General features: G+C 43.4%; 3 protein-coding genes across 11 annotated transcripts in view; 1 reads left to right on the top strand and 2 right to left on the bottom strand.

Annotated features, from left to right (window-relative positions):
* Nucleotides 1-570: 570 nt before the first annotated feature.
* Nucleotides 571-9,143, bottom strand: msto1 (misato mitochondrial distribution and morphology regulator 1). 2 transcript variants are annotated; one of them, XM_014141549.3, is made up of 15 exons: nt 9,111-9,143; nt 8,889-8,980; nt 7,961-8,090; nt 7,552-7,621; nt 7,390-7,465; nt 6,220-6,277; nt 5,876-6,026; nt 5,234-5,348; nt 4,871-5,005; nt 4,301-4,453; nt 3,890-4,021; nt 3,090-3,274; nt 2,698-2,802; nt 2,359-2,471; nt 571-1,527 (listed from the first exon to the last, which is right to left on the bottom strand). In XM_014141549.3, the coding sequence occupies exons 2-15, from the start codon at nt 8,970-8,972 to the stop codon at nt 1,271-1,273; spliced, it is 1,764 nt and encodes a 587-aa protein (XP_013997024.1). In that variant the 5' UTR covers nt 8,973-8,980; nt 9,111-9,143; the 3' UTR covers nt 571-1,270. The 2 variants fall into 2 exon arrangements, with proteins under 2 accessions (XP_013997024.1, XP_013997023.1); XM_014141548.3 differs by having other exon boundaries at nt 8,889-9,128.
* Nucleotides 9,144-9,233: 90 nt separating this feature from the next.
* Nucleotides 9,234-14,683, top strand: tmem79a (transmembrane protein 79a). 4 transcript variants are annotated; one of them, XM_014141559.3, is made up of 5 exons: nt 9,234-9,294; nt 10,674-11,549; nt 11,954-12,139; nt 12,397-12,625; nt 13,421-14,683. In XM_014141559.3, the coding sequence occupies exons 2-5, from the start codon at nt 10,868-10,870 to the stop codon at nt 13,611-13,613; spliced, it is 1,290 nt and encodes a 429-aa protein (XP_013997034.2). In that variant the 5' UTR covers nt 9,234-9,294; nt 10,674-10,867; the 3' UTR covers nt 13,614-14,683. The 4 variants fall into 4 exon arrangements, with proteins under 4 accessions (XP_013997034.2, XP_013997032.2, XP_013997033.2 ...); XM_014141557.3 differs by lacking the exon at nt 9,234-9,294 and adding an exon at nt 9,981-10,279; XM_014141558.3 differs by lacking the exon at nt 9,234-9,294 and adding an exon at nt 9,983-10,168.
* A 175-nt stretch (nt 14,684-14,858) lies between these two features.
* Nucleotides 14,859-27,145, bottom strand: part of LOC106569867 (myocyte-specific enhancer factor 2D homolog) — a 37,268-nt gene continuing 24,981 nt past the window's right edge. Inside the window, exons 7-13 of one of the 5 annotated variants that reach the window (XM_014141550.3) lie at nt 25,775-25,956; nt 24,703-24,732; nt 23,681-23,807; nt 22,016-22,178; nt 21,252-21,320; nt 20,614-20,661; nt 14,859-18,443 (exon numbers count right to left, since the gene is read on the bottom strand). In XM_014141550.3, coding sequence (XP_013997025.1) covers nt 17,999-18,443; nt 20,614-20,661; nt 21,252-21,320; nt 22,016-22,178; nt 23,681-23,807; nt 24,703-24,732; nt 25,775-25,956 — 1,064 coding nt within the window. In that variant the 3' untranslated portion in view covers nt 14,859-17,998. The remainder of the gene's footprint in view (nt 18,444-20,613; nt 20,662-21,251; nt 21,321-22,015; nt 22,179-23,680; nt 23,808-24,702; nt 24,733-25,774; nt 25,957-27,145) is intronic. The other 4 variants (XM_014141554.3, XM_014141553.3, XM_014141555.3 and 1 more) reach the window with 4 other exon arrangements.

Genomic DNA, 27,145 nt, shown 5'->3' with positions numbered 1-27,145 from the left:
TTTGTTTCTGAAAACCTCAAGTTTGTTATCTTCTTTTGACTTCTTGTCAGATAGGGAAAATTATGTGGGTTAACTGCCTCTGGTCAGCTTCCTCTTAATGAGCTGTGTGTGTGTGTGTACGGGAGATGTTGGCATAATTCTGTATTTGTCAAAGGCTACAGCCAACCTGATTCTCATAAATAGACACACTACACTGAGAAGATAGTTAGTTTCAAGCTATAGGCAGAGCATCTACCATATATGTGCCTAGGGGCCAGCCATACAATTTTTGTATATTTTATAATTTCAGTAATTTTAACTTATGTAAAAAGTTTAAATGATTTTAACTTTTGACAGAAATGGATGCGTAATGTAATCCATCTCCTTGTTGCAAAGGCTTGATAAAGATAACAGCTTTTTCTTAGCGTTCCGCAAATTTTTTTGCCATAGCTTCAATGTTGCCATCTAGTGGCAAGGACAGAAAAACTATAAAAGATTACTGCACCTTTAATTTCCTCCCTGCCACAGATTCTAGCAGAAATCTACAATGACTTATATTATCTTAATTTGGGAGACTATTGACAATAACTGGACAGTTGTATAAAGCATATTTATTTGCAAATACACATATATACAGTACTTGCATTCTCGCTTTTCTTTAACTCACATCGTAGTTCTTGTGTTTTAAAAAAATGTATTCTATATTATCATCACTGCATTGTTGTCAAATAGCTCGCAAAGTAAGAGTTAGAGAGTAGTGATTTACACCTTTTGTATCCTGTGCATGTGGCAAATTAACTTCACTATCAGTTCCAATATATAGCCTACCAACATTCTCCCTTCATTGACCTTTCCTTCTTCTATCGTCTTATTTTGTCTCTCCTTTATTTAATGACCGAGTTTCACAGTCCAAATATCTTTTGTCAGTTAAAACCTCAATCTTTCACCATAACCGTTCTCTGTCACCATCTCAGTTGTAAATGAGAACTTGTTCTCAACTGGCCTACCTGGTTAAATAAAAGGTGAAATAAAAAAAAAAGTAAAACAGCCAGTCCATTCTTTCCAACCAGAATTCACAATCCTTATCAAGTCTCACTGAGTCTTTATGAATGCGATCAGATCCACAGACAAGAATATACAATGTGGACGGGTGGGTCTGTCAATACTAGTCAATGTCGATTGAGACCCATCTATTCAGATGGTATGGAGTGCGCAGAATCATTCCGGGCTAACAATGCGGAAAACAGAAAATGACTCTTGCGGTTCAGCGGTTGTCAGTCAATCAAATCAATCAATCATCGTCCTCTTCCGAGGAGGAGCGCATCACGCCTCCGCTATCGTTGCGGTAACAGCGGGCCAGGAGGCGGAGTTGCTCCAGGGACTCCTGGAAGTCGGTCAGCTCAGGTCCCTGGGAGAGGAAGCTGGGGGCGATGCGGCGGGGGTCCAGGGTGCTGACACCGCGGTGCAGCTCTGACAGCCACGGGCCCAGGGCCGGAGACGACTGCAGGGAGGTGAGCACGGGGACGGAGGGGACCGCACAGGACCGCTCTGTGGAAGAAAGGATAGGAAGAGGGAGATAAGGTTAGAGGTATAGACCTGACAATGATGAGAGACTGTTGGATACAAGCATAGTGAGGCATGAAAATAGAATAGACTTATTTAGGGATTGTGAGGCAGAGATCTGAAGTGAAGTGACTGACAGGGAGTGAGCGAGGAAGGGTAGAATATGCATATACAATCACTTGTGTAGCCAGATAAAATGGCTTTTACTATTGCCATTTATTAATACTGCGCAATATAAAAACACTTGCCCCTTAATCCCCCCCTTCCCAGATACATGTGTAAATATTGCAGTAAAAATCATGCCTGACATAATCTATTGCTGAAGGCAAGATCTCTGCCTCACAATCCCTAAATAAGTCTATTCTATTTTCATGCCTCACTATGCTTGTATCCAACAGTATCCAACAGTCTCTCATACTTTGTATTCAATGTTGTATTCCAAAAATATAATAACAAAATATTTATTTTGTCAAGGAACTTCTTTCTGGCATTGAGCACTTGTGTTGAACGTATGCGGTCGGGGGGTTTCTGCAAAACTTATATTCTACTGAGCCATTTACTTTATGTTCGTATTGTTATATTTTATTATTGTTGTTGCATTGCCGAGAACGAACCTGCAAGTAAGCATTTAATTGGATGGTGTATACCATGTGTATCCTGAACATACGACTAATAAAACTTGATAACAGAAACATAGACCGAGTCAGAGAGTGACAAACAGACAAACTTTGAAAATAACTTGAGAGTGAGAAAGAAAGCGCAGTTAGATAAATGGACCAGAAATGTCAGAGAAACATTAGGATTAGATTTACTCACTGTTGGGGGGAGGGGCTTGACTCTGCAGAAAGCCCTGTGGACCCAAGGATTGGCTGAATATCTGTGGGAAGGGTGGGGTCAGCTTACTGGGGCTGGATACTAGCTGGACCGAACTACACAGGGAGAATGAGGAAATGGTCAATTGAGATTTTCATGGTTTAAACAGCAGGATTGGTTTGGTGTGGTCAAACTACTACAGTCGTGTGTGTGTTGTATTCGTCCATGTGCATGTGGCCATGTCTCTAAGCCTGCCTATGTGAGTGTTTGACATTGTCAGTGCACGAGTGTGTGTGTGTGTGTGAAAACGGGTGCTATTGTGTATGCAAGAATGACACTCACAAAGGCGTAGCGGGGTAGTGAGCATTGATGTAGGAGGCTAGCACCTCTTCCCCACTGTCAAGAGTATGCAGCTGGGTGGGCGGCTGCATCCCTGGTCTCAGCTGGCTGCAGATGGGACCACAACGTTACAGCAATGCACATTAACACCAGAGCAACGTTTCTACACACCTTCAGAACCATTAAAAACATCTGCAAATTTGTCAACTCAACCTTTGACTAACGCTGACAAGATAACTTATCTGATATACATGTGGAGTGATATTGGGAGTTTTGCATCTAAAACCCTATGAGTTGGAATACCCAGATGTACACATAGGCCTACATGCCCCAGAAATACACTTGCAGTTGACAGAGTAACGTAACAGTAACATAACAGCCATGTTTTGTCTCACCTGACCAGACTCTGCCCCTCTAAACCCTTGAGGGTCACTGATTGGCCGAAGCAGTGGCCATCGCCCAGCTCGGGGCAAGCCGATAGGGGTTTCCACGGCAACACATCCGCGCAGTCACCCAGGGCGTCGGGGAGAGAGCTGCCCTGTGTCATCGGAAAGGGGAGGGCTCCGTACGCAGCCACCAGCTGAGGAAAAACACATCTCGGCCATGTTCATTAAATCAAACTGTCACATGCGCCAAATACAGCAAGTGTAGACCTTACCGTGAAATGCTTACTTACAAGCCCCTAACCAACAGTGCAGTTCAAGAAGAGTTAAGAAAATACCAAATAGACTTAAGTAAACAAAAAAACAAAAAAAATTGGGCGGCCCGTCATTAGGCACCAAACGGAACAGACAAACAGGGAGGAAATACATGGACTTGGCTAACAAGAAATGTTTTCAAATGTTTTGTTGTGTGCCCACTAATCAATATGACCCTGGTCTCTCACACACTGTAAATCTGTTAAATGTATAGTAGGCTGTGGGGAAGACATAATGATTATCTTGTGCCCTGGACATTCCCTTCTAAATGTTATTTCAGGGGGATATCTGAAGCCAACCAGAGCTGCAGTCTAGCTTGAGCTGTTATTTTAGTAATACCTGTCTAAACCTTTCACAGGTTATTTAACCAGGTTAGTCTCATTGGGAAGAAGAAAATTAAAAATCTGACATGAGAGATAGCAGTAGGGTTAGCAATGTAAATGGCTTGATTTTAAACTCAGCGGTAATGGATTCAAAGAAAGCACCCCAGCTCTCACCTTTCTCCCGGACACTGCCAGTGCGTCTGCAAACTCCCACATGGGGGTGCTGTTGTGCCTCAGCCTGTAAGGGACAGTAAGGGAGTCCAGGGCCAGAGCCAGCACAGAGCTGGAGTGGTACCACAGTGAGGGCTGGAGGAGACCGAAAAGACAGTGAGTGATGGGAATAGACAGAGAAACACACACACACACACATTCATTTCTGGGGTTGTAGGACATCTTAGGGTTGGCGTGTTAAAAACAACTGTTAGCATCCTCTCAAGCAACGGTGGGGGAGAGCGATGTCAATCATTTACACTACAGCTCAATCAAGTCTATATATTTTCAGCGACAGAATGAATAAATGACTACCAAAATGTGGGAATAGACAGATGATAGATGGGAAAAGAGGGTGGCGTCTGTCTGACTCACGTCGTAGTTGAGGTGGGGGAAGGAGGGGGGTTGGGCGGGCCGTCTGCCCAGCCCGCCCTTCAGGGTCAAAGGGCAGAAGAAGGAGCTGTTATTGGCCATGTGGACCATGCCTAAGGAGTAGTTCAACAGGTGGTAGAGCTCCTTCATCGGGGTCTGAAGAAAGCAACAGAAGAACAATGTCATATGACTTTATTCACAACACAATAGTTGTGCATGAAACAATTACTATGATACGGATAAAACCAGATTATAGTCATTAAATCAGTAGAAAATTGTGAAATAAAAACAAAATCACAGATCTCAGCTGAACTCTATGAATTACATTTCTATCTACAATTTTACAGCGAATAAAACTCATGGCATGACTTGACAAAGAACACCTGGGTCATGTTCATTAGGCACCAAACGGAAGAAAACTGACAAACAGGGAGGGACTACCTGGACTTGGCCAATAAGAAATGCTAATTGTCCATTGAGTGCCCTAATGAACATGACACTGTTGAAGAAAACAGTGCTTACAGATGAACTGCCTGAAAACACACTGCCAAAAACCTCCCTCTTGTCACTCACTGTGTCTGGGTGACTAACAGGTGCGAGCCCCCAGGTAAGGATGCCCCGTCCCCCATAGGAGTCCTGCAGCATCTCGGTGACCTTTGAACCCATACCAGAGAAGCCATCAGCCAGGTCACAGAGCACCTGGAACCCCTGGGAGGGAGAGGGATGGCAGAATGAAGAGCGGGAGAAAGAGAAAGGAGAGATGACAAACAGATTAAATCAGCCATTCGAGGAGTGATTGTACCGAATGGGGCCTTTAGAATGAACAAAGTATGTTTGGATGGATATTTTTGGTATTCGAGACATGTAGTTTTCCAGGACCAGAGTTTGTGATAATCCCTATTGGAGAGTCATGAAAGAGGATCACCAGTCAGTTACCTGTAGGTAGTCACATTCCTCTATGAAGAAGTGTAGTCTGTCCTCCAGATCCTCCAGCACTGAGCCCTGAAGCAGAGCCTCCCCCTGGCCAAACGTTTCCAGGCGGTGGGCCTCCCTGTAGAACACAATGCCAAAACCAAGTCATTTTCCTGAGAAACCCAAGATAGTTCTGCTGTAGCGTATGGGAAACGCACGAGTTGACCTAGCCACATAATAGGACTGGATGTACACTAAGAAAGGCACTGCGAGTAATGTACTGTAGCGTGTGAACTTAATCATTTTTCAGGTTCATATCTGTTCAACAACTCGTCAACCAAACTTTGGAACTGGTAGGGACAGCTCAGGGCTTCATGCCCTCTTTTACCCCGCTTTTCAGTTTCCAGTTGAGGTTTTGGGTTGAGCAACGGTGCATCATAGTTAACCTTTTCTTGTAGTCTTCAACTTGACTTTTATTAAAACAAACTATTTGGTAAATAAATGTGTAAAGAATAAAAAACACAGTAAAATAAAGAGGGGGGTGGGGTCGGATATAGGATACGAACCCGGGTAAAGGTTTCATTTTTTGGGTTGGGAATGAGATACGGAGAACTGCATCTTTGGCTGTTACTATTTGACTCTATGTGCCTATGGTGATGCTCTCACCCGTCATGGTTGTACTCGTGGATGACAGAGATTGTGCGGGGGTGCAGGTGGATCCTCAAGAAGTCCGACCATACCCTCACACTGCCCTCCAGTCGATAACCCTTCTGAGCGCGCTCCAAGCGGCTGTTCACTGTCTCCATGGCTAAAGCCCCTACTCAGGAAACACGGATCGATGAAAAGTGTGTGTGAGTGACCGAGAGCGGCTTGTTTCTCGGTCTGATCCTCTTTTAGCCCATTTCTGGTCATACAAGTTCAAACATACAATAGTTTGCTAACTTATAAATCATGTTAAATATTGATTAAAATGTCATCTTCAAAATTATACCTTAAAAGGAAGACCTTACCTGAACAGTGAGGCACTGGAGTTGGGTCAAAATCAACCTCAGCCAATATCTCCCCCTTCTGGACATAAAAAGAACTGTCATAACAAGACACTTGAATGAGAGCCTTTTCGAACACGAGTTATGCCTGGTCCAAGAACAACTCCAATTTCCTTGCCTTGGGCCCAGACCTTCGGTGTTTGAATATCTGCAAGTATTGGGCAGGTGTAAGTAATATGGTGACGGCTCACCCAGCCTTTCAACAGGCTTCAGCAATATTGCTTACACCTATCTGGTTCCTTCAGACATGCAATCGGGCTAATGCCGGGTGTACACTACACAACTCTCAAAATCCTAACGTCGCCGAGCCTCTCACATTAAATTACCGTATTTCCTGTATGTTTTTGTCTTGCCAACGTAGTGGTGCGCACACTCAACGCTCTGGCACAGATGGGTTGTCACACACTACAAGATTCTTCACTTGGTCATGAAGATTCTCCATACCACCATGCTGTCTTGCGAAAAAACAATGTTATTAGATTGTGTAGCTAGAACGAGCGGTGGCTCAAAGCAGCCTCAAACGTTTTCAGTCAGATATTCACGCTTGCCATACAGAGTTGACATTTCTAGCCAACATGTTGAATTGAAAAACATTGCTTGTGAACTTCAGAGCTGTAACGATTTGGCACTTTTGCTTTGGTTAAAGCCAAGTACAAAGGCCTACTAGTAGTACTCATTGCTCCTGCGTGAGTCTACACATTCTGGGTTATGCAAAATAACGTTGCCATCTCACTAGCGAGCTCTCATTGGCTATTGCTGCTCACCGTTCTCAAAACTTGACGTTGCACATCTTACATTACAAGAGCATTTCAGATTTTGTGCTGATAAAATTAAACTTTTGAAAATATCACGTCTGGGACTGCTCACAGACGGGATTGGTAGCATCTCTGACACGCTCACATTAAATGAGCGTCGGTGATGGCCGTGCACTCCAAATAGGCAACATGGGGATTTTATCTCCGATCTCAAAAACTTGTATGGGACAGCCAAATCTGGGCCAAAATCGATTAGTCTACACCCGGCTTAAAGGTTTAAAGGCTAGGAGTTGTTTTTGGACTATCCTATTTAAAAAGCCTTCATTCTTTGGGTTTAAAGGGAGAGAAGTAGTATACTTGGTGTTTGTGTCATACTCACGTCTAGCTTGTCCAGGTCTAGGAGAAAGGAGTTCTTTGTTGGCAGGCTCTCTTTGTGCACCATTACATTGCCCTTCCTGCAAAGAGAAGTAACTTACTTCATACACATAAACAAGGTTTGTGGGAAACACACAGACAGACAAATGCACGCACACACACTTACCATGTGATAGCAGTGGGATCCTTCCCAGTCTCATAGAGGCTCCCCTCCTGTCTCAGTGTCTGAAGGCTACCTATATAGTGGCAATGGACACAGAGGATGTTGATTCAGTATTTAAATGTAGCCAACCTTGTTGTTCAATCTATATCTACCCCTGTATCCACAGTAGCAATCCTTACTCCAATGACATGCATTGTCCATTTGTCACCGTCAAACCTAAAGATGTACACTGTAATTGTGGCAAACCTTGTAAAACCTTCAACATGACATGTTTACTCAATCTGTGACCTCTAAGTGACATTCAGCAAACCATCTGTGTGAAATTTCAAGGAAGCAGTTAAGTGCTTCAGAACATTTCGGCAACATGGTGCCCTTATGAATGATGCACTGCAGGTTACCAAGGGTTGATTACCTTTGAGGTCCATGGCGATCAGGCGGGGGGTGTAGGTAATATGACCCCCAAAGGTTTGCCCCTCTCTGAAGAGAACATCATTCTGGAGCTCACCTGGGGGTGCATCTGGGTCATAGGTCAGCGAGGCATCCTGATGCAATACAAACAGAAGGAGGGAGGGAGAGAAGAACATGCATCTTAATAGTGGCATAAGATGCAGTCAAGATTTACATACATAACATATGATTTGCCTTAAAATATGTGCTATGTATACTGTGTCAACTCAAAGACAAATGGTAATTCAATGTGTCACCTTCCATGCTGCAAAGGGAGGTGCACTGAGCACCAATTGACAATGTTTATATAGACAGACAATAAACAGACCACACTACAACAAAATGTCCCTACACCATAAATGAACCATCTCTGCCTACACCCTCACAGCAAAGACATAGTTAGCAGGCTAGCTATCTCTAACTTTATAGCATGTCTTTTTTTCTGAGATGTATAATTGACTCCTGGGTTTTTTCCTCGTTGTTACCTAGCTAGCTACAGTACATTAATTTATCTAGTTACTTTTGCTCTAGCTCTGGCTGTGCAATTTCTCTCGATGGTTGTTGCAGTAAAATGTGGGCCACACCCTCGCCTCGCTCCCTTTTGCTGCACCTCTCACCCTCTGTGCACCAAAACACCACTCTTCTCCGCATTGTTAGCCTGGCTATTTCAGTTTGAATGTACGATAACTAGGGTCATGCTAGCTAACAACAGTAACAGTAGCACAGTAGCTAGTTATTTCAGAATAGTAGTGGCTAGCTAACCAGCTAACTTAGCCACGTACTGCACCAGTTGTTAACTAAAATAGTAGCTAGATAGCTAGCTTGCCCACTACAACTTTTAGAACACATGCATATGTTATATGCAGAAACCGCTAACTTTAGCGCGTATCAACCTGTAAATTCCACCAATGTGTGCCAACGAAGTTTGAATAGTGCCCGAGTTGAAGAGTGACGACTTCTCTACACAGGCTACCCATCGTGACGTCTATAAATTAATACAAGAAAATATCACAAATGCATAAATCTGTTAATTTCAGAATATTCTTTTAGAATAAGAAATATGCCGCTCCATCACGGCAGGAAAACATGACAACAGCGTTATGGATCACTCTAACCGTGTGTGCATCGTTCAGAGGGAGCCCACCCTTATGAAGGCTTTAGCGTCTACTATTGGTTAATAAGAAGTACACGAACAAATATGATTGGCTTTTTAAAACGTTTTTCAAAAAGTGGATAGGGTTCGGTTTCACTGCGCCGAGGAGGCACACGTGCAGCGCACAGCGCTCTGATAGGAGAGCGGTGAGTAAGCAGCCTCTTTATTGGCCTGTTGATTGTAGACAAAGACCCTGTTCAGTAGACTGCGATTATGAAAATAAAATATTATGGGTAGCCTATATTTACGACGAGAGGATGCATCTTCACCGATTAAAATGAATAAAATAATTTCGAAAGATTACCAGATGGGTTTAACATGGTATATAGACAAAAGTTTGTTTAACAAACCCTCTCTATCTCAATGTTATATCTGTGGTTTTGAGCTCGCCAGATTGTAGTCCTAAAACCCGGAAATAAATTACTTCTGGTTGGTTCAGCCATACCTATGGGAAAGCAATCGGGTTTTGGGATAAACGTCGAAAATAAGGTTAACACAGGCTTAGGAGATCGTATACGTTTTGTTCTATGATATAATATCAGCCAGTTAACATGACCATTAATAATTATAAAACCTTTATATATTTTTTAAAAATATATAAATGCCTCAAAATTCATAAAACGTGACTTTATCAGATAAAGATTATCTCATGGAACAAAACGTATACGATCTCCTAAGCCTGTGTTAACCTTTCTATACGTTTTGTTCCTTGAGATAATCTTTATCAGATAAAGTCACGTTTTGTGAATTTTGAGGCATTTATATATTTTCAAATCCTGTGTTTAACACACACCCTATTTTCGGCGTTTATCCCAAAACGCCATTAATTTCCCCATAAGAGTTACCATGTTAAACCATGGCGGAGTAGGTGCCTACAAAAAACGGCATTACAATTTTTTCTCTATGGCATTGTAGAAAACCTAATCGTGGACAGAGTTGTCACATGATACTGTGTTTGCAACTACAAAATTGTCCCGCAGTGCTTTACCTTGACACACGTGTGAAACAACCCACACCAACGTAAGTTTCACTTTACGACCTAGTTTGACAAACATTGGGACAAGTTAACGTATTTACTTGATTAAAACATCATATTGGAATCTCATGGAACAGCAGTAGCCTAGACATCAGGTAAGTCAGTCTAACTACAATTAGGCTACAGGGTTAAAAGTTCCTTATGTCTTGATGTTTTCACTATGGATTTGGTCCAGTATCGTTAGACCAGACTCGCAAAGCAAGTTTTTACGACAACATCCGCATTACAAATTGATATAAAGTAGGCTAATACTTCTTTCTTTACTTTTACCAACTGTATCTAAGAATATGAAACAATCTCTCTCTTTCTGAGTGCAGTGAGCATAAGAATGTTGCTAATTCCCATTTTGCACAGGAAAAGTTCACTTCCTTCCATTTAAAGGATTAAAGTTCAATACTCACTGACTCACAGCTCATTAGCTTATCAAATAGATTGATTTGTAGTCACACAGCAATACATAAACATAGTTTTATTGCTCTTGCCTTTCAGGTGAATCAGTGGGACTTGCCCTTATGAGAATGTTTTGTACCAACTTGTTTTATGGAATATCATTTAAAATGTTGAAACACAATGGTAAATAGTCACTTTGCAGACAGACAGAGAGACGGGCCAATAATTGCACTCACAACACATAGCCCCTAGACATGAATATCATATAGACTGAGACAGGCAGAGAAACAGTGATGTCAGAGCACCTGACTTTAAACCCAGAGCCAGATGAAGACCGAGCTGGAGGGCCTTCTACAACCAGTAGGTCTACTGCTGCAGGACCTCAAACACCTGGATCGGAACAACAGGGCCTAGAGCACAGGAGGATGGAAGAAGAAAAGGGGGAAGAGGATGAGAAGGAGGAGGAGGCAACCAGCTCAGCTGCCTTTGAGCCTAGCACTTTGCCATGGCCGGGAGACAAAGAGATGGCGCGAGAGGAAGAGAAAGGAAGTGTAGCGTCTGAGAGCGAGGGAACTGAAGAGGAGAGGGAGATAGGGAGCCAAGAGCTTCTGGAGGGACAGGAGAGACAGCCAGAGAGTGAGCGAAAGGCAAAATGGAGAGAAAGCATGCCGGAGGGAGAGAGATGGACGGATGAGGAGGTGGAGGGAGGCCAAGATGAGGAAAGGGATGGTTCGCTTGCAGATGATGAAGATGAGGAGGAAGGCCCAGTCAATTGGATGCCAGAAAAGGCTATGCAGGTCTTCACTCCGACAGTGATAGTGCGTCCATCTAGCAAATGGGAGGAGTTCCCACCCGAAAATAACTACTATGAGGAAATGGACACTGAGAAGAGTTCTTTCTTAGAGCCCCAGACACATACAGCCCCACCAGTATACTACTACCCACAATGGACAGAGGAGCGGGACAACTACACACGTATGTACCAGTGCCGGACCAAAACCATTTATGTCAATTGGGGTCAGTTCCATTTCAATTCTAATCAGTTCAGGGATTGAAGTGCATTACTATGAAACAAATATTTGTCATTATGTTGATTTAAAAAAAAATACAAATAATTGATGGTACATTTTTTTATTTTTTTTTATCTGATCCGTTCCCCCCTGAAGCTAGGACAGCAGATTCCCTGTTCCCTGCCCATCTTCTGAAAACATCTGAAACCCTACCTCAGTGTTTAAAATAATCCCACAGCGCAACCCTTTTTTTTCTTCTTTTAAGTCTTAATTTGTTTTTATTATAATACAACTTTTTTGTTTCTATTTAAACAATTTTCCCATATTTGGCTGTAGTTTTAATTGAACCCAGATTCCTCTGTTATTTAGATATGTGTTGTGGTGACGTTCTGAAACTTGGCCTGGGCATTGGTGCTGCAGCTGTTCTATTCCCTCTACTCGTGTGGGGCGGCTATGCCCTCTTGCCATTTGATGCCCCGCTACTGGACAGCGCCCCTCTCAGGCTGGTGTACACACTACGCTGCTCCTTCTTTGCTGTCATACCCATCATTCTAGGTAAGACTGTGGATTATTAGGGTTGGGCTGCGATATGACGTTGTTGCCTATCAGCCATTTAATAGACTCATAATGTGTGTTACTTCTTGCTCTTGGCAATGCAAATGTTTTAATAAAGAAAATTGAACTTGCATGTATGCATTGCTTTGCTGTTCCTCACTTTTTGTCTTATTCAACCTCTGGGAGGGGACACAATTGTCCTCTCCCCCTACCTCTATCCCCATCCCTTGCACTGTCCCCCTTCCCTCCTCTCCCAGGTGTGCTGGTGCAGGGGGTGGCGCGGCTGCACTACGGCGCCTTAACGCCCCTCTACGAGAGCAAGGTGGGGGAGGAGAGCCGGGAGATGGCGGTGCACCGGCACTATGTGGTTGACTCGCTCTCCCTCTTCCTGCTTTACTTCCTGCAACTGGCCGTCATGGCCACCTACATCAGCCAGGACCTGCTCAAGATGGTGCCCCTGCTCACCATCGTCTTTGCCTTCGGCAGGTGTGTGAAATGTATGTTCACTACTCTGCCTCAGTGGTGACAGCGCATTCTACACTGTATGTTTATTTGTGTGTGACTGATTATGTGCATTCACTCTGCAGGTAGCAGAGATGTAGCCTACGTGGCATCACTAGATAATCAGCCGTTTTTGAGATCGGGCATACGTCTGCAGTGTAGACAGCCTAAAACGTGGCCATTGTTCCCCTTTCTCAACAAGGGCCATGGCTTTTGTGGAGGGATAGGTAATACTGCTTCGTGGATGCAGAATGGGTTGTGTTGTGCAGATGGGTAGTAGCATTCCCTTACCACTGATCCATACTTTCAGTCAACATTGTTATCCTTATATTTTCTAACCTTTTTTTATATCATGTTTGTAAACACTTGATATGTTCTCTGTATATTATCTCCATGTTCTCTGACCTATAGAGTTATCTGGTATTCGTTTTGTTGTTCTGCGTCGCCTTTTGGAGATTTGAATTAGTCTTGGCAGACTGGAATTTTGATGTTTTCTGTTAGCAGGAAGTATCTTCAAATTACTATGTAGTCTACCTTAAGTTTTAGACTGGGGCAATATGACAGCGTTTACTAATATTCACTGAATATGGGCGAGTTCGTTTTAACATGGCCGGTGCCCTGGGTGGGCAGAGTTTTAGACCATTCCATTGGTCCTTAAGTGAAATTTCCACCCACCCGGGCCGTGCAAAATGAACTTGCCCCATGTCTCTTCTTCTATAGGCTGAACTACTGGGTTTGTGACCCAATTGGCTGATCTTGTTGTGATCTCTCACCCTATAGGCTGATCTACTGGGTGTGTGTGTCCCTAAGCAGCAGTGTGAGGGGGTTGGGCTTCGGCCTCTCCTTCCTGCCCATACTGGTCATGCTGGGCGCCAACCTCTACTTTGTGTGCTCGTCAATCAGTGAAGGTGCTGTCTTTGATGTGGCCCCGCCCACCACTGCCCCACCTCCCCGGCAGAGTTGGTGGGGCTAAGGAGGAAGAGGAGTAGATACGCCCAATCCTGAAGCCTAGATGGACCCTCAGTCCCTAGACACTTATGTAGATCTGAAAGATATATGTCCACTTTGCTTTCTAGTAGACCAGGGCCATGCTCAGTAGGCAAACATTGTGCAACCTTGCAGATAGAAATGTATTCATTACTCTATATGTCAGAGATGCAAGTGTGTTCACAATATAACACACATTCCCCAATTTTTTTGCCCTACTGAGGTTTGTTTGAAATGTTGTTGGTACCCATTCAGCTCTACACAACGGTCATGGTGTTGATTTTGGAAGGAGAGAGGGGGGAAGAATCAATCAAGTTCATCAGCTTGGATTTCACCTTCATCTGAAACATTGGATTGCATTTGCAGTGGTTGATGGTGAAATACAATGACTTGAGGCTAGCAACCCCATAGAAGTTGCTTGTAATTGAAGGATTGTGTGTCATACGCCCTATGGGACTCCCAATCACGGGGTCTTCCAAGTTATTGAAATTTATGAAGACTTGAGTGCAACTTTGCTGAGGTATAAACCTAGTGCAGAGTTGCCACTTTTTGAAGAAAAAAAAAAAATGCAATGTCAAACAGGCTGGAAGCCCATAACGACAAGGAATAACAAATATTTAACTGAAGTAACCAAATACAATAAACAATGGTGTGAGTGGTTGTGTGCATAGATGTGATAATGAGGCGTGTTGAATGGTGCCAAAACAAACAAAATGGCCACAAAAATGCCACAACCAAAATCCAGCAGTGTGTCTGCATGGAGAGTCTCCTCAATGAATGGGGAAGAGGTATTTATCCCGGGCCCAGGTGTGTCCCATTTTGCTGACGACCCTCCCGGCTTCGCCCACCGACATCCTAATAAGGAAAACGAGAAAGAATACGGCAGACAGAGTGGGAGGGTCATCACAGCGGATATAATTGTTTCAACTGTGCAATGTTTACATTTCATTTCCGCATTTAATACTCCCAATGGATGGGAATGAAGAGTATAATTCAATGCCTACTTGCAATATGTGCCTTATGTCTGTACAGTACCATAAAAGCAGTGAACAATCAGTACATTGTTTGTATATGGCAGCCAGCTGATAATTGTTGTGTTCCTTTTGGACACTGTCTTAATGGAATGATGTTTCGCATAAGGCACCTAATATTCCTGAGTTGTGTCATGACATCATGAAGCCAAGGGATGAGATGGGGATTGACAACCAGCTCAAAAGAAGACAAGATCCCCTTTTCACTCAATTTGTCTATTTAATATATAAAATACGGTAAAACATACGCAAAAAGGATAAGGTTAAGGGACTTGGATACTTTGGTACAACAAACACTTTTGTAAAAGCGGTATAGAATTTTAATAACATCAGTGCATACATTGTATATGAAAATATACACAAAATGTATATCGTTCTCAAAAACAAAAATAACCTTTACAACGAAAACCCAAAGCAGACTAACCGAGCACAATATATTAGCTATCATTTGTTTTTCTTATGCTACATTTTTTTAATGAGGTTTTCTTACTCATTTGTGATGCATTGTGATTATTTATTTTTAAATGTATGTAACATGAGCATTTATTTATTTTGAATAATCCCACGCATTTACATTTTCAAATTCGGTTAATTGCTAATTTCAGTTTCCCCCCACATAAAATGTTCATATCTTAATCAATATTGCAGCATTTAACTGGTATTTTCCTTCATTGCATTTGCTATGTCACAATAACTGATCGTGCAATTTTAGCAAGTTTCAAGAAAGGAAGCCAGTTTCACATATGTATATAAGGTCGATTAAATAAAAGGTTGAATATCCTACACAAAATACCAGAAAAATATAAGCTCCATAATAATAGAATATTAATAATAAAAGACAATGGAACTGTCACCAGCACAAATAAACACTTGAAAAATAGTAAGATCTAGAAAACGTTTTACACAAGAAAAAAAAAGGGTGCAGGTTTTTCATTTAACATTATAGATTGTCTTCAGACTACATTGCTAGATTGGACAGAGAACCTTTTGTACATGAGTGGCCTGCAAGTGTCAGGGTGTTAAAACCAAATCAGTGTGGTGTCAAATGTCTCAAACCAGAGGGACCTCTCCCTCAGACTGAGGTGGGCGTGACTACACAAAAGTTCAGATAGAAATGTAGCGTGTAGAAAAGAAAACCCTTTGTCATAAAGAATCGGGCATGGGTGTCCGTTCTAGACATTACATTTCTATCTGCAATGTTGCACCCCACTAGAAAGGTCACTGGTGCCAGCCGTACGCACTGAACCCTGAGATGCAATGAAACCAAATCTGTGTTGCATAATGTACAGTAGATACATTTGTAGAAATCAACACCGCCTTCTTACATTGTGTTAAATAGGACAAGTCCATTAGACGTAGCTCACGCAGAGTGTGAAGCATATGAAAACATGATTTCATATGAATGATTAAAATGTGATTTCAAAAATCGGCAAATTACTTTAAATAAAGTAGCATTCGTTTTCGCTCAGCCTGACAGTGTATACTGTAGTTTACGAAGTCTGATCCTTTTAAGACAAAATACCATGATTCAATGCAATTGTACTAGTTTAATAGTACAATCCATTTTATTTATATAATTTGTTATAGTGGTCTTTCACTTGACTTTGATTATTGAGGATTGGGTTCAGAGCGTGAGGCCAAAGGACATGTTGACGCCGCAGCCAAACAGGCCTCAAGAGTGAGACAGAAAGTGCACACCATCAACACTAGCATTATATAGGTTACTGAAACAAACTTCTCGGCTACTACGGCAGGACTCCTGCATCGTAGCTCGAAACATATCACAATCACACTCATATGCAAACAGATCCACTGAGAATGAACACATTGCTTGTTTTAGGGATACCTAGCGAAGTCTATGCAAATATATTCATATATACACACACATCTGTATTGAAAAGCCTACTGCTTTGCTGCCAACTGAAGCTATAGAAATATAGAATATGTATTTTTCCATTCTGCTGAAACAGCTCTTTTGAAACATTGCAAAGAGCTGCAGAAAGCTAAGGGAACATCAAAACGCTTTTGTATAATGGGCGATTGTATACAAAGTCTTACTCTTAATTCCCCAAAACTACAGTTCTAACCTTTATGAATGTGTCCAAAATGCCAAGACCAAATACTTCCTTAAAAGAGCGCAACCAGAAGTCCAAAAACAAACCTTAAATATGCATTGGGGTCTTCTACTAGTAGAATGAGCCTTTAGAAGTCCTGTGACATGTATATCAGCATCTAGCCTAAATTCTGGTGCAACAAAAATTGCAACAATTGCTTCAAAATCAGAAAGGAAACACAGGTGACGACACAAAATACATCTGAGCATAGAGATATTGAGAGCAGAATCAAAGTCTGAGTGTTTTTTTACTGTTTCATGGAGGTGGTCAGTCATAATAACTGAACAATATTCTTCAGTGTCCCTGTACTGCGTCCGAGGCATTTGGCATTTAGGAAAAGAGGTTGATATCGGCACTCTGGCAAGATGCTCGATTTGGCCTTGGCTGACAGTGCCAGTTGACCACAGAGTGCCACCTGAGGCTTTGGCTGGGGTGTTGGAAATTGGTGGCAGCGGTGGGATCCATTCCTGTATATCCCTGACCGACCGGACATCCTGTTTGCCCGTCTGGGATCTCTTCGCACAGTGCCACTGATGAAGCTGAGCCAGCAATCTTTGCATGCAGCGCTTGTCAAAACAGTCATTCCCAAAGTGCATTTTGAAGGGGTGCTTTCTGAAGCAGACAGTGCTAATCATATCTAACAACAGAACAGAAGAGTCAACAGGGCAGAAAGTCCCACGTGGAAAACTAGCACTTGTGTCAAGCAAACACAGCAAAAGCCTTCCGTCGTACTGTTAACAATACAGTCGTGCTCAAATTAAAATACGTGACGTGTCGACTAACGTCTCTAGATTCACTTTTACGTCTGGTATAAACAGCAATGAGCAGTCAAAACATTTAGGAGAATATGTTCTATTTTAAATCCATCCATTATCTTCTTATCCTGATAGGGCAAGTGTCAATCCCACAAAACACACAAACTCAATTTGAGCGGGACAGCATCGAGATTCTTTGAGCCCCCACATTCAATGCGCTGCCCAATACAAAATCCAACAGCACACTATACCATCCTCCACTCAGGTGGAGCACAAGCCCAAACATTTTTGTCTCTGCTTTGAGTCCTGTGGAGCTGGGTAGGTGGAGGTAAATTCTTTGGATGGAGGCAGGGAAGAGGGGGTTGTGTGGGGGTGGAAAATGGCGGGAGGTGGCGGGGGGGGGGGGGGGGGGGGGGGGGTGTTCTGTGTTTGTGGTGTTTCAGGGGTCGATGATGTTGGCGCCATGGCCTCTTATGTGACCCACGCGTCGAGTCTCATGCGTTTTATGTTGGCTCCCTCCTGCTCCGCCTCATTCTGGGCCCGCAGGAGCTCCACCGAGGGGCTGAATTCGGGGGGCAGGGAACGGCCAGGGTTGCCCATGTTGCCCGCTGCACTTCCGCCGATGCCTCCTCCTCCGCCGCCTGCCGCAGGGTCGTCGCGGTCGTTGCCCTCGTAGGAGCTGCCGTTGCTGCTGAGGCTATCGGCGGGGGAGCGGCCGGTTGGGGGCTCCAGGCACAGCAGGGAACCTGGGTATTGTGGCGGGGGCGCGGCCGTCTGGACGCCCCCCCCGGAGGAGGACGGCGGGGGGCACGGGGAGCGGCGGTCTCGGCCAGGCGAGATGGGCTCAGACTTGATGCTCATGTTGGAGTTGGTGTTGACAGTCAGCATGGTGCCCTGAGGTATGTGCCCCACCGGCCTGAGCATCAGAGAGAGGGAGAGATAAGTGCAGGAGAGGGGAGGGGAAAGATGGACAAAGATTAAGCACAGAGATGGAAATGAAAAGAAAGAAGGAAAACAGGATGGATGAGAGTTTCACTTGACAATTACAATATATTGCAATACAAGCATAGTGACAGGTTTCTGATGTGAAGTTTCGGAGGGAACCCCTAATCACAAGACAGAGCACCAACAAGGCATAGTACAGTGCCTTGCGAAAGTATTCGGCCCCCTTGAACTTTGACCTTTTGCCACATTTCAGGCTTCAAACATATAAAACTGTAATTTTTTGTGAAGAATCAACAACAAGTGGGACACAATCATGAAGTGGAACGAAATTTATTGGATATTTCAAACTTTTTTAACAAATAAAAAACTGAAAAATTGGGCGTGCAAAATTATTCAGCCCCTTTACTTTCAGTGCAGCAAACTCTCTCCAGAAGTTCAGTGAGGATCTCTGAATGATCCAATGTTGACCTAAATGACTAATGATGATAAATAGAATCCACCTGTGTGTAATCAAGTCTCCGTATAAATGCACCTGCTCTGTGATAGTCTCAGAGGTCCGTTTAAAGCGCAGAGAGCATCATGAAGAACAAGGAACACACCAGGCAGGTCCGAGATACTGTTGTGGAGAAGTTTAAAGCCGGATTTGGATACAAAAAGATTTCCCAAGCTTTAAACATCCCAAGGAGCACTGTGCAAGCGATAATATTGAAATGGAAGGAGTATCAGACCACTGCAAATCTACGAAGACCCGGCCATCCCTCTAAACTTTCAGCTCATACAAGGAGAAGACTGATCAGAGATGCAGCCAAGAGGCCCATGATCACTCTGGATGAACTGCAGAGATCTACAGCTGAGGTGGGAGACTCTGTCCATAGGACAACAATCAGTCGTATACTGCACAAATCTGGCCTTTATGGAAGAGTGGCAAGAAGAAAGCCATTTCTTAAAGATATCCATAAAATGTGTCGTTTAAAGTTTGCCACTAGCCACCTGGGAGATACACCAAACATGTGGAAGAAGGTGCTCTGGTCAGATGAAACCAAAATCGAACTTTTTGGCAACAATGCAAAACGTTATGTTTGGCGTAAAAGCAACACAGCTCATCACCCTGAACCCACCATCCCCACTGTCAAACATGGTGGTGGCAGCATCATGGTTTGGGCCTGCTTTTCTTCAGCAGGGGCAGGGAAGATGGTTAAAATTGATGGGAAGATGGATGGAGCCAAATACAGGACCATTCTGGAAGAAAACCTGATGGAGTCTGCAAAAGACCTGAGACTGGGACGGAGATTTGTCTTCCAACAAGACAATGATCCAAAACATAAAGCAAAATCTACAATGGAATGGTTCACAAATAAACATATCCAGGTGTTAGAATGGCCAAGTCAAAGTCCAGACCTGAATCCAATCGAGAATCTGTGGAAAGAACTGAAAACTGCTGTTCAAACTCTCTCCATCCAACCTCACTGAGCTCGAGCTGTTTTGCAAGGAGGAATGGGCAAAAATGTCAGTCTCTCGATGTGCAAAACTGATAGAGACCTACCCCAAGCGACTTACAGCTGTAATCGCAGCAAAAGGTGGCGCTACAAAGGGGGCTGAATAATTTTGCACGGACAATTTTTCCGTTTTTTATTTGTTAAAAAAGTTTGAAATATCCAATAAATTTCGTTCCACTTCATAATTTTGTCCCACTTGTTGATTCTTCACAAAAAATTACAGTTGTATATCTTTATGTTTGAAGCCTGAAATGTGACAAAAGGTCGAAAAGTTCAAGGGGGCCGAATACTTTCGCAAGGCACTGTAGTAGCAACACCATTTGAATTGATGATCAAATCCATTCCAAGCAATTGACAAGTAAAAGTAACCCTCAAGCTCCCAAAATCCACACAAAACAGGCCAACAGCATTAGAAAAGAATGAAATTGTCTGTGTATGAAGGGGTGTTTTGGCAAGAAATCATGGTGGCTTAGGAAAAACAATCCAGAAACGGGGTTTTTCAAAAATCCCAGTTGGAGGATTCCCAGTTCCGGAATTTCTGAAAAACCTGGGAACTTTGGTAAAGTGTAAATCACCACCACAGAATTGACATGCCGGGGCAGCCAAAAGCGCACAGACATTACATAGTACGGAGAAATACAGTACCGGCCCAACCACTCATCTCTACCCAAGAGGAGGTTGGACTGCGAGGCGCTGTGGGGAGAAAGAAACATTGGAGCACTTGCAAAAGAAAATTACAGAGTATGTAGCTATGTATGTGAAAGGTGTAAATGAAGGGGTAATATTAGTATACATCAATCTACCCATCCATCTATACAGCAATGCAAACAAAAATAGATGGATATAATAATACATTAATGGAAATATGTATATGTTAGGGATAGATAGATCATAAATAGATTGAAGTTGTGCCCAATCCCATTTCTTCCAATATAGAAGAAGCATTAAAAAAATAAGAGCAGTGACCATCACATTTTCAGGAGCGGTAAATAATATTTCATGGTTTTCATAAGTGGTCTTCTGGACAGTCCGTTGCCTGATTCAATGTTAGTGCAAGCCTTTGTGCCCCCCTGTGGTTAATGCTAATATGTCACCATCTGGAAAAGACAACTCTCTCCCTTTATAATAAAATACTTTGCTTGCGTTTGTAAATGTATTTGACATTGTCCTAAATACAATTGTTCTGAAAAAGGGTCTGTGTTCTTAAGGAAGGAAAACAATGGGATAGAGAACAGTCCCCATCCACCCGAAGGGACACGTGACACCTCGGCAAAGACATTCACCTCAGATTGGCCGCCAGACTGGAGATCTGGCTAGACAGGTCCCCGCTCTGTTTGTCCATGCCCCACATGCTGTGGACAAGAGGAGAGAACACACTCAGTCACACAGGCTACTGAGGCTGAGTGTGTGTGCATGGAAGCCATTTTGACCTCTACTATTTGGGTCAATTGACCACCGGAGGATTTGGCTGGGCTGGGGGGGGGGGGGGGGGTATTGGTGCTAGCAGTGGGATCCATTTTGACCTTTGACCTCTGCTGTTTGGGACAAAACTGTGACTTTTCTCATTCAGGCCTTGAAGACCTGCCTGTTAGCAGCTTTGGAGGTTCTAAGCAACTACGCTATCCTGTGTGCTGCCATCGTAAAGCTGAGTGTGGAGCCACAACGCAGCATAATACGACCATCCTTATTGGTGCCCTGTGTGAGGAAAATAATACCCGGCATCTGACCTAAGATAATTAGGTATTTTATCAGTATATAAACTTTAAAACAAATCCTGTATTAAGTCACATCCCTAAAAAAACGATGGTGCTTCAAGAAGAAAAGGATCTGGGGTGGCATATGTCGGTGACACCAATTCACAGACCCCATCTAAAAGGATGTGAATTGCTTGCAGCTAGAAATGACATGGGGACACTATGCTACATGACAGGAATGGCCAGTCGCATAGTGTTTTGATGGACAGGTCGACAGTCATCAATTGGTTTGTAGAGAATGGAGGAGGGCTTCATGGTTGCTTTGTGACGTGGCAATGCAAGGATGGACTTACACCAAGTTGCTAAGCGACGCCAGACTAAGTTGTTGCTGTTGCTGCTGCTGTTGCTGCTGGGATAAAGACGGTTGCTGTTGCCACGACAAGTTGCCTTGCAGCAGGCCGCCTGGTGACGCCAGGGCGTGGAGAGCGGTGATGTCAGCGCTCGTCAGCTGGTATTCTGAGGGAGGCGAAAGACAAGAGGGAAAATGGTTCATCCACGATCATTTCCTTTCATGTGCTGTAATGTTGAAATGAATCAATCTATATAGGAACTCTGTGCACACTAGTGCAGCTATGGTGCTTTTTGCAGCTGTTTGTTACTCACTGTTTGTTACTCCGCCACTCTGAAACTACTGATTTTGGTGTCAGGGAGAAATGAAAACCAGAAGGACTGCAGAACTCAAAGGCCAGAGTTGTGCAATCATGAACTTGTGTCTGTGCAATATATACACAATGCAAGCATGTCTATTGGACAAGAATATGAAACGCAACATACAACAATTTGAGATTTTACAGTTCATATAAAGGATCAGTCGATATAAATAAATTATTAGGCCCTAGTATATGGATTTTACATGACTGGGAATACAGATATGCATCATTTGGTCAAAGGTAGGGGCGTGGATCAGAAAACCAGTCAGTATTTGGTGTGACCGCCATTTGCCTCATGCAGCACGACATCTTCTTTGCATAGAGTTGATCAGGCTGTAGATTGTGGCCTGTGGAACATTGTCCCACTCTTTAATGGCAGTGTGAAGTTGCTGGACATTAGCAGAAACTCGAACACACTGTCGTACACGTTGATCCAGAGCATCCCAAACATGCTCAATGGGTGACATGTCTGGTAAGTATGCAGGCCATGGAAGAACTGGGACATTTTCAGCTTCCAGGAATTGTGTATAGATCCTTCCGACATGGGGATGTGCATTATCATGCTTAAACATGTGGTGATGGCGGCGGATGAATGGCATGACAATGGGCCTCAGGTTCTCGTCACGGTATCTCTGTGCATTGAAATTGTCATCGATAAAATGCTATTGTGTTCATTGTCCAGATGCCTGCCCGTACCATAGCCCCACCATGAGGCACCCTGTTCACAACGATGACATCAGCAAACCGCTCGCCCACACGACACCATATGGCATGGTATGCTGGTTGAACATACTGCCAAATTCTCTAAAACAACTTGAGGCAGCTTATGGTAAGAAATTAACATTGAATTATCTGGCAACAGCTCTGGTGGACATTCCTGCAGTCAGCATGCCAAATGCACACTCCCTAATTTGTAAGTCGCTCTGGATAAGAGCGTCTGCTAAATGACTTAAATGTAAATGTAAAACTTGAGACATCTGTGGCATTGTGCTGTGTGACAAAACTGCACATTTTAGAGTGGCCTTTTATTGCCCCCAGCACAAGGTGCACCTGTGTAATGATCATGTTTAATCAGCTTCTTGATATGCCACACCTGTCAGGTGGATGGATTATCTTGGCAAAGGAGAAACGCTCACTAACAGGGATGTAAAAAAACATTTTAGAGAAATAAGCTTCTTGTGCGTATGAAACATTTCTGGGATCTTTTATTTCAGCTCATGAAACATGGGACTAACACTTTACATGTTGCGTTTATATTTTTGTTCAGTGTATAAGCATTTGTAGTAATCTGCTCATGCTTCAGGTAACCTGTGTTGTAAGCTGTCGGCATGGCGGAGAAGGGCAGCCCCTGCGCCAGGAGGCTGGGCGTTGTCACGGAGACCACCGGCGTGGTGAGCGCCTGGGCCACTTGTGCGCCGGCCAAACGCTGGGCATTCTGGGAAGAAAGGAAATGAGGGAAAATGTTAGACCAAATAAACAAAGAATTTAAACCTTGGTGTTTGACAGAAATGAGCTACATGTTTAAAACCTGTGTATTCAATGAATGGAACTTCTGACATGATTGAATGTCAAATGTTGATACGGTTGGATTCATGACAAGTTAAGCCTTTCAAAATGTATCTCGTATTAGGTAGAGGTGTTGTCAGGAGACATCTTGTGACATCATGCATCACACACACACACAATAGTGGTGGTGGCATTGCCAGGTGAACGCGAGCGAGCCTTAAAGGTATAGTTCACATTTTAAAATGAATAAGCTTACTTCAAAAAGTGAATTATCCCTTTAAATGCATGCCATTCATTGTTTGGGTAACCCCATGCAGTTTCCAGATGGACAGGGAACGTGCTGCAAGTTGGCGGTGGCAACAAACTGCCAAGTGAAATGACACCCATCATGCTGCCCAACAGTGTCAGCGTTGATGGAAGAAAATGGGCCGACAAACGATGAAGATGATCCAAGCGAAGTGTGTGGCAAACGTCGCGCAAAGTTGCTGCTAACATTCCCACTGACAGATGCTTGCGTAGCTTGAAAGAATCTTTATTTTTCACCTTAAATACAGCAACTGATCATAGTTGTAGGACTATATGCAGTCATGCTGGAGTCACACAACTACGACTCTAAAACCACATGCAGTCCGGTGGCGACTATAAACTCATGACCATACCACCACATGCCATTGGACCATAGCCAAAGAGACTATCTATACTTTGGCCTTAAATGACACACTCATGAGCGTTGCATTGCACACTTGTGACCATGTGAATGTAGGGGGAAGGTCAACAGTCATCGACACATGCGAGTGACAGGAGAAAGAAAAAAAGAAATTCACCTCGTTCACCATCTCCAGCTCATCATCTGTCTGCAAAGGGGCGGGAGCGGAAATAATTACGCCACTGACCTTTCTCTGAACCCAAACACATGAATCTCTAGTCTCGACCGACCGTTGACTAAAGGTCATGCTGGACAGAAGACCATGAACAGAGAGGAGAAGGTCCTGTTTGTCAACGACACTACACTGAGTGTACAAAACATTAGGAACACCTGCTCTTTCCATGACAGACTGACCAGGTGAAAGTTATGATCCCTTATTTATGTCACCTGTTAAATCCACTTCAATCAGTGTAGATGAAGGGGAGGAGACAGATTAAAGAAGGATTTTTAAGCTTTAAAACAATTGAGACATGGATCGTGTAATGTGTGCCATTCAGAGGGTGAATGGGCAAGACAAAAGATTTAAGTGCCGGGGTATGGTAGTGGGTGGCAGGCGCACCGGTTTGAGTGTGTCAAGAACTGCAATGCTGCTGGGGTTCACACGCTTAACAGTTTCCCGTGTGTATCAAGAATGGTCCACCACCCAAAGGACATCCAGCCAACTTGACTCAACAGTGGGAATCATTGAAGTCAACATGGGCCAGCATCCCTGTGGAACGCTTTCGACACCTTGTAGAGTCCATGCCCCGGTGAATTGAGGCTGTTCTGAGGGCAGAAGGTGGTGCAACTCAATATTAGGAAGGTGTCCCTAATGTTTTGTACAATTAGTGTATATTACAGTGTATGATAATGTTTTTTTATAACCTTTGCTTACTCTAGATTGCACAGGTTGTGTTTCGGCAATCTGGTGGTTTTGCTGGAGGCACAAATCAAAAATCAAAATCTTTAACTAGAAAAAAATCAACTCCAAAGTCCATACTAGATTTCACTCTTGCTACGAAACTGAGATGACCATGTGCATAATAAGTGTCAACGAGTTTGTGGAAGGGGAATAGTCACGACCCGCATCAATTATTATTAAAGTCAACAAAACACAGACATGTCCCATTTAGTCTGGTAAAGCCTGGTTGACCCCAGTTAGGCCTGGTTCTGATTGAACTTGGTTAGTGGTTCAGCCTGGTTGAGCTCACCATCTGCATCAGGCTCTTCCCACCCTGAGAGGTGATTACCCGGAGGTCTGGCTTGCGGCTGTTGACCATCTGTGGGCTCTGAGGCGGGGGCGGGGACTTGGCCGGAACTACTTTCCCCAGGCTGTTGCCATTGGAGACAGAGAGGAGGCCCGGGGAGGCCCTGGCACTGATGTATCCGTTAGCTGGAGGGGGAAAAGGAAGGAAGCGAAATAAATGACAAAACCCATGCAGGTAAATCAACACTTAGGCACAGCAGGAATTGCTTCGTGTATTTAGAAGATGAAACCTCAGAGAGGCTAATAGTCCTTTATTTCATCATCACTGATCTGAAAGGAGCATTATATGACATACAGCACAGAGCCATGTTTTAATCCATCCTTCAACTATACGTGGTCACAGAGGAAATTATATGAGGGAGGGCGGCTGCCTTCTTGGGACAGGTCTTTTTTTGTGCAATGCGATAATCGGAACGATGCAGGATTTTAAAAGATTTAGTGTTGGAGTACACCAAGAAAACACCAGGGGAAAATTTATTTCTTTCTTCCACAATTATAAAAATGCCTCCACTATGACAGGGAAAATGTTAATGGGGCAGGGTTGTAGTGCTGCCAGAGAGGACAGAAATTTTAGCAACCCCTTGGAAAGTTGTCTGTCCTCAAAACGGTTTGTGGACTTAGGGCTCAGGTAGGCTACGACGCAATTAACTAACTCGCCCTACTGTCCAAGAGTATGTCTTGCAAGATCACATACGCCTAATGATTAATTAGTATTTTACATAGTAAAACCAAATATAATACCATAGTAAGTCTACATTACACCAAAAACACTTTCTTAATCATATTTTATGAGCTTTTATAATGCGCCCAAAACTGAACAGCGTGCACCACTAGGTAGGATATAGTCTATGCTTTAATTGAAACAAAATACAAGAAAGGCTTATAGTTCGTTAACACCATCTACTCCAATTCGCTCACGAAAGTCATTCAAGAAGATCAAATGCATATTCCCATGAAACTGATTAAAATCAAATGATTGGCATGCAGATTCAGTTTGGACATTTCACCGGTAAAACGTGAAGAATTATCGTATATGATTGACAGTGATGATTTCCTATTTGTATTAAAAATAGAACATTTCGACCCAGGCTGTATCACAACCGGCCGTGATCGGGAGTCCCACAGGGCGGCGCACAATTGTGGCACATCGCGCTTTACTTGGCTCATGTGGCTGGGTGTTAAGAAGAGTGGTTTGGCGGGTCATGTTTCAGAGTACCCATGACTCAACCTTCACCTCCCGAGTCTGTTGGGAGTTGCAGCGATGAGACAAGATCGAAATTGGGTAGAAGAAAATGGGGTAAAACACAACAAACAT

This window comes from Salmo salar, chromosome 14 (genome assembly GCF_965601325.2).
Source record: "Salmo salar chromosome 14, fSalSal1, whole genome shotgun sequence".
Lineage (NCBI taxonomy): Eukaryota > Metazoa > Chordata > Actinopteri > Salmoniformes > Salmonidae > Salmo > Salmo salar.
Note: the sequence above shows the minus strand (reverse complement) of the source record. Positions and strands in the feature narration are given on the sequence as shown.